Source organism: Ciconia boyciana, chromosome 27 (genome assembly GCF_034638445.1).
Source record: "Ciconia boyciana chromosome 27, ASM3463844v1, whole genome shotgun sequence".
NCBI lineage: Eukaryota > Metazoa > Chordata > Aves > Ciconiiformes > Ciconiidae > Ciconia > Ciconia boyciana.
Window position 1 is genome coordinate 2,394,330 of NC_132960.1, and position 9,444 is coordinate 2,403,773.

The 9,444-nt window shown below is 64.2% G+C and overlaps 1 protein-coding gene across 1 annotated transcript; it reads right to left on the reverse strand.

Annotated features, from left to right (window-relative positions):
- Positions 1-525: 525 nt before the first annotated feature.
- On the reverse strand, positions 526-1,094 carry LOC140644352 (separin-like). Its single transcript, XM_072847085.1, has 2 exons — positions 1,027-1,094; positions 526-900 (listed from the first exon to the last, which is right to left on the reverse strand). Exons 1-2 carry the CDS (start codon positions 1,069-1,071, stop codon positions 526-528), a joined length of 420 nt encoding a protein of 139 aa, XP_072703186.1. The 5' UTR covers positions 1,072-1,094.
- Between the last annotated feature and the right edge of the window lie 8,350 nt (positions 1,095-9,444).

A 9,444-nucleotide genomic window follows, 5' to 3' on the forward strand; every position in this document is an offset into this window, starting at 1 on the left:
GGGAAGAGCGGCTGGAAAGTGCCCGGCAGAGAAGGACCTGGGGGTGTTGGTCGACAGCCGGCTGAACATGAGCCAGCAGCGTGCCCAGGTGGCCAGGAAGGCCAACGGCATCCTGGCTTGTATCAGGAATAGCGTGGCCAGCAGGAGCAGGGCAGTGATTGTCCCCTGTACTGGGCACTGGTGAGGCCGCACCTCGACTGCTGTGTTCAGTGTTGGGCCCCTCACTCCCAGAGAGACATGGAGGGGCTGGAGCGTGTCCAGAGAAGGGCAACGGAGCTGGGGAAGGGTCTGGAGCACAAGGCTGATGGGGAGCGGCTGAGGGACCTGGGGTTGTTCAGCCTGGAGAAAAGGAGGCTGAGGGGAGACCTCATCGCTCTCTACAACTGCCTGAAAGGAGGCTGGAGAGAGGTGGGGTCGGTCTCTTCTCCCAGGTAACAAGCCATAGGACGAGAGGAAATGGCCTCAAGTTGCGCCAGGGGAGGTTTAGACTGGATATTAGGAAATTTTACTTCACTGAAAGGGTTATCAAGCATTGGAACAGGCTGCCCGGGGAAGGGGTTGAGTCGCCATACCCAAGTCCTTGGAGGGTGCCTGCCCGGGGCGGTAGGTCAGCAGCCGGGCACGGAGGAGGTCGGCCACCCTCCAGCAGGCATCGCCGCTCCCCTGGCCGGCCACGTTCCTCAGCAGGTGATAAAGGATCTTCTCCAGGTAGAGGGGAGCAGGCTGCGGCACGGCAGTCAGGTAGCCCTGGCATGCCTCCTCGGCCACGGCCGCCAGGCTGGTGGCAAGCGCCGGGCAGTCCCCGGGCTCGGCCATCCGCTCGACACAAGTCCGCAGGACTCTGTCGCAGACCTGGCTCTTCCGCAGCCGGGAGGCCTGGCTGGTGTCGGAGGCATCTCCCTGGAAGCAGAAGAGGCATTCCAGGGGATGGGAGGGTGTCAGAGCCCCAGCACCCAGCCCAGGGCCCTCCAGGGGAGGGTTGCCCCCCGCAGTGCCGGCAGCGGAGCCCCCCAGACCCCGGCTCACCCTTAGCTCGGCGAGCAGCTTGTCTGTGTCCTCCCGGCTCTCCATCTGGGCGGCGAAATCAGCTCCTTCAAGGTACGGGAGAACACACGGGGGATACAGACAGGCGGGGTGACATGGGGGGGGCACACGGGTGGGTACCCACGGAGGGGGGCACACGGGCTGGCTCACACGGGGGGGCTGCCCACTCCTGCCCATGGGAGTGCCCCCGGGGTGAGCTCTGTGCAGGCACCCCTGCGTGGTTTTGGGGGTCACAGGGGGGTGGTGTCCCCTGACTGCGCGTCCCTGTCCCCGCCTGGACCCCCGGGCTGGGCAGGGCCACCAAGGACACGAGTGTGCCCAGCCTCAGCACCGGGGGGGCCATGAGTCAGGACTGCTGGCTTCCCGCATCCCTGAGCAGCTTCCTGCATCCCTGGGTACCACCCGCATCCCCGGGTGACATCCCACACCCTTGGGTACCACCAGCACCCTTGGGCCCCCCCTCCAGCCCCCCCAAACTCTTCTCGCCACCCCCTACCATGGCCAAGCCCAGCACCGAGTGCAGCATCAAGGTCTTGTGCCGGATCCGGCCCCTCAACCAGGCGGGATGCTGCGGGGGGACAAATTCCTGCCCGTCTTCTGGGGTGACGCATGTGTGGGGGTGAGGCTGGACCCCCCCCAGCCTCTCCAGCTCAGGGGCTGTCGCGGATGGAGTGAACATGCACTTCACTCGCAAGAGAGAAGTAAAAATATTGATACAGAACAGGGAGTTAACAAAGTTCAGTGCGGCAGTGTTTTAACAAGATTCGATGGCGAGGTACACTTGATTATTTACTGCATAGAGGACAGGGTCAGACAAAAACTGTCCGGGAGACCCTCCCGTTGAGTCGTGAGGTTCAGACAGGACCCCCTTGCTTTCTAAACTCCTTCTCAGAGAGGAGTCGAGGTGCGGCTGGATCCAATCCTAGTCCCAGACTTGGCCAACGGTTTATATCTAAAGGATTATATGTGCGCAATTAATCCTTTATATCGCTTAGCTGAGGTTTCAAAGTTTAGCATGCTGTTAGTCACTTACCGAGGATCTGTTGCGGCAAGGAATCGCTCAACCTCGAGGAGTAACCCTGAGAGGCGTCCCTGCTCGAGGGGAGATCCTGGCGTGCAGCCCGCTGCCGGGCAGGAGAGCTCAACGGGCCCTGGGCTGTCCACTATTTAAGAAGTAAGATGATGGACTTACGGTCATATTTGCGCCTCAGCAAGAGGTTTAGATCCCTGCTTCAGGCAGCCCTTGGCTACTTCATTGCCATTCGTCCTCAAGGTCCAGCATAAGCTGGATGCAGCCATCAGGATGACTCCCACTGATGGTTACTGCTTGTGCGGGGAGCGGGGCGGGGGGGGAGCACGCCGCCACAGGGGCCCCTGACATAAGAAGGACACGGACCTGTTGGAGCGGGTCCAGAGGAGGCCTCGGAGATGATCCGCGGGCTGGAGCACCTCTCCTACGAGGACAGGCCGAGAGCTGGGGTTGTTCAGCCTGGAGAAGAGAAGGCTCTGGGGAGACCGTCCAGCAGCCCGCAGTACCTGGGGGCCCACAGGAAAGCTGGAGAGGGCCTTTTCCCCAGGGCCCGTCGTGACAGGAGGAGGGGGAATGGCTTTAAACGGCAAGAGGGGAGGTGCAGAGCAGACCCAAGGAAGAAATTCCCCGTGCCGAGGGGGGTGAGGCACTGGCACAGGCTGCCCAGAGGAGCTGCGGGTGCCCCATCCCTGGAAGCGCTCAAGGCCGGGCTGGGAGCACCCTGCTCGAGTGGAAGGTGTCCCTGCCTGGGCAGGGCTGGGCTGGAGGAGCCCTGAGGTCCCTTCAACCCAAATCCTCCTGTTGTAACCAGATGTAACCAAACCGATTCGTTCGTGGGGTAGACAATGCTTTAATGGTGTGTTTGTACGCCCGTGGCTACGGATACGCTGCCGTGCCCAAAGACAATGGGGCCAGGAGTAGAACGGCCACGCTGCTGTGCTCCCAGTGCGGCCCCAGCCCATCTTGACGACGAGTCGAGGGGGGTTAGAATAATTGGTTCGTGTTAAGGGTGCCAAATCATTGTTAGGGACCGTGCACCGTGAAGAAGGGAAGCAAGTGACACAAGCAAGGTGATACTGCGCACGTCCACAAGAAAGGCTCGACTAAAGGACACACCTGTACGACCACCAAGGACCACCAGAGACCCCCACGGAAGCCCCTCGGAGTTCAAGGACGCGTGCGTAATGACCACGCAAATATGATAATTAGTTCTGGGAAACAGAATGAATATGTATGGTTATTCCAGGAAATTTGATGCAATATGTATGTAATCGGACAATATAAGCTTTGGTTGATGCAACCTGTGGTATGCACGCTAGGAGGAGCGATCCCCCGTGCAGCCGGCGCTGCAATAAGGAATGCCTGCCTTTAAACACTACGTTGGCGTTATGAGGTTTATTCCCGGTTTCGGTGACACTGTGACTCGGCGACTCGAGGGTTAGATGAATAACTGTGAAGAGCTATTAATCGACCCTAATCACTTTTTAGTTCTTTATCATCGGTTACCTCTCTGTGTACCCTAAATAAATTGATGGACATTAATAAGGAAATCATTACTGTTATTAATTGAATAACAGCGCAGGACTGGTGGCGTGGCGGGAACCGCTGCCCTTTCCCCGTGTGCGGGGCCTGGTTACGGCAGTGGGTGCGCAGGGCGTGCGGCTGCGGACCCCTCGCTGCTCCGGGGTGTGGAGAGTCCGTGGTTGGGGGTCCGAACCCACGGGCCTGCGGGTCCAGGCCTGCGGCGGAGGCTGGGGGGGGGGGGAGCATGTGGGTGTGGGGGTCTGTGTGTGTGCGTCTGAGCACACGCGTGTCACGAGGGGGTGGCATCTGCAGGATGGCAGATAAGTATTTTAATATATTTAATTAAAAAAAAAAAAGTCAAAATAAATGATGGCAAGGAGAAAAAAACCACCACCCCCTCCAAAACCCCCCACTGCACAACCAAAACCAGCAGCTGGCGAGCACCCAGCGGCCCTGGGCCAGGGCAGGGGCGTGCGTGTGCGCGGGAGTGCGGCGGGGGGGGAAGAATTTTGGAAAGTTTTTCATTAATATTTTATTGTTTGTTTCTACCGAACCCAATAAAGATAAAGTAACGCTTGCAGGAGACAGTACGTTCAAACTTACTGCCTTGTATCAGAAGCGCTTCCATCTCGGAAACGGGAAAAAAGCAAAACCGGCCGGGAGAACCGGGACGCGGCGGCCGGCCGGTCCAGCCGGCCCCGGAGCACGGGCGGCCGCCAGGTCTACCCGGGGGCGGAACCCGGCGACCGCGGGATGCGGCTGCCGGAGCGGCCGGCGCAAGGGGCGGCCAAGTCCACCCGGCTCCGGCGGGACCGGGACGAGAGCTGCCGTCCCCGCCGCCCCCCCCGCGCTGCCGAAGCCGTTCGCCGCTGCCGCCAGGGACGGCCGGGAAAAGTCGGCGTCGCTGGCGCCGGTGGGCGGAGGCGCCGCTCTCGGGGCGGGCCGGGGGCCGGGGGCCGGGCCCTGCTGCGGGAGCGAGCGGCTGCTCGTCCCGGGAGCAGCGGGGGCCGGCGGCTGCAAGGCCCGCGGCTCGGCCGGCGAAGCGGGGAGCTCAGCGGTCGGCGTGGCGGTTCCCGCGGCGGTTCGGCTCGCGTTCCACGGCCGTCCCCCGGCGCTTGCCCGACGAGCCAGCCCCGCGTGTCCGAGGAGCCGGGAGCCGCGGAGAGCCGGAGCCGCCTGGCATGAGGAGTAAAGCCGGATCCCGTGGGGCAGGGCGGGTGCGGATGGGGACGGACTCGGACAGCAGGTACCGCGGTGGAGAGGGGGTCCCGGTTCCGTGGTGAATGCACGCAGCCGGGGAAGGGGGTCCAGCCTCTGCGGCGGCTTCGTCCCCTCCGCCGGTCCCCGAGGGTGCCCGATGACGGCGAAGGTTGGTGCCGGCATATGAGTCTTGCTGTGGATGATGCTGAGCATCTGATGGCGAGCGGTGATGGAGACGGACTCGGACAGCAGGTACGCGGCGCAGAGGGGGTCCTGCTTCCCCATGGCCGGAGCCAGGAGCTGGCAGAGCTGGCTGTAGAGCGGCCGAGCCTCACCGCTCGGGCCGAGCGGGAGTGCGTGCGGCCAAAGTGGGGATCTGCTGCAGCTGCGTCCAGAAGCTGTCCCACACCTCAGACCCCTGTGGGGCTCAGCATGAGGAGTCTCTCAAGCTCGGCGAGGTGGTGGTGGCTGCGCTGGGCAGCGCTCCCCTCCTGCAAGGAGGGCCCACGGAGCTGCTCGGCCACGTCCCTCGCCGATGGGACCCCACTGGTGGCTGTGAGCACCCCCCACAGAGGGGTGCACACGGGTTGGGTCACGCGGGGGGGCTGCCCATGGAGGAGTGCCCCCGGGGCGAGCTCCGTGCAGGCAGCCCTGCGTGGTTTTGGGGCTCACCTGTGCCCACGCACTTGGCTATGTCCGGTTTCCTGAAGGATTCCCTGCCCTGATCCTCTTCCGCCAAGGGTCCGGCTGCCTTGCTCCAGCCTTTCCCCCGCCTCTGTGAGCCGGGACCCCTGAAGGCCGGGCGGGCCGGCAGAGACGGAGGCAAAGGCGGCCGGCAGTGCCTCAGCCTTGGCCCCCTCCTGCGTCCCCCGGCCCCGGCAGCCGTCCCGCCACGGCTCCGTCATCCCGACAAGATCATGGCCCGGCAACTGCCCGCAGGGCTCAAACCCGCCGTTGCCAGTGGGGCCCCCACCCCAGGGAAGCCCCTGCGCTGGGGGGACAGGATTGGCGCTAGGGGATGCAGCCGGGGGGTCCAGCCCCAGTGCCCGCTCCCCAAGCCGGGGGGTCCCGCTGCCCCCCATTACCTCAGGCTTGGGGGGTGTCGCGGCCCCACGCCCGGATCCACTCGGGGTTAGTTTAGCGCGAGGTTCTCCCGCACCAAAAACGAGGTTCCCCCCCTTCCCATGCCCCGGTACCAGCAACAGTCATCTCCGCCAGCCTGGGGGGGCCACGCGCCCCTGCCCCGGGCCGTCCCCACCCACTCGGGGTCATCCCCATCCCCACACGCACACCCTACCCCCCGCCCCACGGGTGGCGACAGGGAGACGTCCCCCCGTGGGTGGCAGCTTTCCCACAGAGCGATTGGCGTTAGTGCGACGAGGAGGCTGCGGGGGGGTGGGGGGTTCTGCACCGTGACAAGGCGCGTTTAACAGCCGGGGGCCGGGCCCCGCTCGTGCCCCAGCGCCCGAAGGAGATGCCCACACGGATGGACTTTGAGCTGAGCGGTTTATTGGGGTAAATCGGGGGGGTACGGAGACAGCCCCCCCGAGGTGGGAATGGAGGGCTGGGGAGGACCCCTCCACCCCCGTGCTGTGCAGGGGGCAGAGCCAGGGATGGACGAGCAGGCGCTGGTACCTGCGGGGGGAGGGAGCGATTCCCAGGGGGTCGCAGGGCCCGGGGGGGGGCAGGGATGCCCGGGGCGGGGGGTCTCCAGGGCGCTCTCCCTTCTGCAGCCGCTCGACGCGGGCGTCTGTGTCCCCAAAGTCGTCCTCCACGACGGCCAGGTTTTCCTTCGTTGTCTTCTGGACCTGGGGGGGGTGAGTGGGGCAGGGGGTGAGCAGGGGGGCAGGCTGGGGACCCCACGCCACCCCAGTGGGTGTCGGTGGGACCCACCTCCGCCCACCACGGTGTTGTCCTTGAGAGCACCAGCTATCTCCTGCTGCCTGGTGTCCAAGGGCGCGGGGACCGTCCCCCCGATGGAAAGTGGCGCCGGGGGACGATCGCCTGGGGGTGATGAACCGGTTTCGCCCCCCCCTGAACTTACTGGTGTCTCTGGGCTTACTGGTTCTCCACGACAGCGACCGTCAGACGGGCACCGGGAGCGTGTTCGGCGTCTGCGCGGCCGTCACGCTGCTGGCCGTTGGCCGCCTCTTCGCCCTCGGCCACCATGACGCCGAGCTCCGCCTGCCCACGCTGCCAGGACAGGCCGACGCCGATGCCGCACCCGAGCTGTGACGGGGTCCCGTCACGGGTGTCACCCTCCCCGAGGGACCAAGGACGGGACGTGGGGACACCCTGACCCGCTGCTACGTGCACCCGCTGACCCGCTTGCACAATTGTTCCTGGTGCAGGGGGGTTCCGTGCACGCCGGCGTTTGTGTTGCACAATCGTCCCCGGTGCACCGGGGAGTTTCTGTTGCACCAACACGGGGCCGTCGCGCTCCGCATGGAGCCGTGTCCCGGCGCCTCGTTCACGCTGATCCGCAGGCACCTGCTTGCACACCCCCCCTTGCACGCTTCCCCGCACGCCAGCGCTGCGTGGGGCAGTGATCCCGGCACCTCGCTGCACACCCAGCAGCATCGTTGCACGCTGGTCTCCGCACGCCTGGGGCACAGGCGTCCTTGCACACCCACTCCCCATTGCACAGGCATCTTTGCACACCCACTCCCCATTGCACAGGTGTCTTTGCACACCCACTCCCTGTTGCACAGGCGTCCTTGCACACCCACTCCCCATTGCACAGGCATCCTTGCACACCCACTCCCCGTTGCACAGGCATCTTTGCACACCCGCTCCCCATTGCACAGGTGTCTTTGCACACCCACTCCCCATTGCACAGGCATCCTTGCACACCCACTCCCTGTTGCACAGGCATCTTTGCACACCCACTCCCCATTGCACAGGCGTCCTTGCACACCCGCTCCCCATTGCACAGGCATCTTTGCACACCCACTCCCCGTTGCACAGGCATCTTTGCACACCCACTCCCCACTGTACAAGCATCTTTGCACACCCGCTCCCCATTGCACAGGTGTCTTTGCACACCCACTCCCTGTTGCACAGGCATCTTTGCACACCCACTCCCCATTGCACAAGCATATTTGCACACCCACTCCCCGTTGCACAGGCATCTTTGCACACCCACTCCCCATTGCACAGGTGTCCTTGCACACCCGCTCCCCATTGCACAGGTGTCTTTGCACACCCACTCCCTGTTGCACAGGCATCTTTGCACACCCACTCCCCATTGCACAGGCATCCTTGCACACCCACTCCCCGTTGCACAAGCATCTTTGCACACCCACTCCCCATTGCACAGGTGTCCTTGCACACCCGCTCCCCATTGCACAGGCATCTTTGCACACCCACTCCTGGTTGCACAGGCATCTTTGCACACCCACTCCCCATTGCACAGGCATCTTTGCACACCCACTCCCCACTGTACAAGCATCTTTGCACACCCGCTCCCCATTGCACAGGCGTCTTTGCACGCCCTAAAGCTGTCGTGTCCTGGTCCCTGCACACCTGCACCCTGTTGCACGCTACCTGCACGCACACCCCCAGCCCCGTTGCACGGGGGTCCCTGCACGTCCGTGCCTGTTACAGGGGGGGCCTTGCACACCGTGCCCGTTGCACGGGGGCCCTTGCACACCCACACCCATTGCACGAGGAGGTCCTTGCACACTGTTACGGATTTACGCACGCCGGCCGCTGTAACAGGGTCCGACCCTGGGAATCTGCTGGCTCGTGTCCGGTCCGAGGGAAGGTTTCCGATTCCTTTGATTAGTTCTGAGGGGCCAGCTCGAGCCGGCTGCCCCGGGAGAGAGACCCCCCCACCCCAGATCCTGCCCCCCCAGTTACACCCCTACCCCCCATCACCCGATCCCCAAGTCCAATCCCTTAATTCTGGTCGGTGGGCTCTGGATTTCTTACGGGGTTTCACTTCTGGAGCGACCCCGTTCTCCTGGGATGGGACCTGCTGGAGCGGGACCAGAGGAGGCCACAAAACCGGCCGGGGGGCTGGAACCCCTCCGCGATGGGGACGGGCGGGGAGAGCCGGGGTTGTCCAGCCTGGAGAAGAGAAGGCTCCGGGGAGACCTTATTGCGGCCTTGCAATAGATAAAGGGGGGGACAGGAAAGATGGGGACGGACGTTTTAGCAGGGCCTGCAGCGACAGGACGGGGGGTAACGGTTTTAAACGGAGAGAGGGGAGGCTCAGACTCCACCACCTCGGCGTTGCCGGAGACGCTGGGAAGAGCCGGTGCCACCACCTCGGTGCCCGCTGGCCCTCGTCCCCCCTAAAGTCTTGCACCAGGCTTTCCTCCCGGGGGGAGTCCCCACAGTCAGGGCAGCCGGGGACCCCCCTCCTCCCCAGGGACGCCCCAAACCTGTCCAGGCCCCCCTGCAACCTCCCCAGGGTCCCCCCAACCTCCCTGACCTGCAGGGTCACGTCCCCCCCCAGTTTCAACTCCCAGCGTGTCCCCCGTCTCCCCAGGCACCTCCCTGCCCCCAAATGTCGGGGGGTCAGAGCCAGGGAGCGGATGCGGGTGCCCCCCCATACAAACCCCGGGTCCCCATCTCCTCCCCACACTCATCCTCCAGCCCCGGGCACCTCCGCGTCGCACCGCTCCTCGGCTTCCCGCAGG

Bases quoted from the DNA above. Each gene is read 5' to 3' on its own strand.
- LOC140644352 (XM_072847085.1), bottom strand. From the start codon at position 1,071: ATGGAGAGCCGGGAGGACACAGACAAGCTGCTCGCCGAGCTAAGG. The intron at 901-1,026 runs GTGAGCCGGGGT...TTCTGCTTCCAG, and splicing joins AGCTGCTCGCCGAGCTAAGG to GGAGATGCCTCCGACACCAG.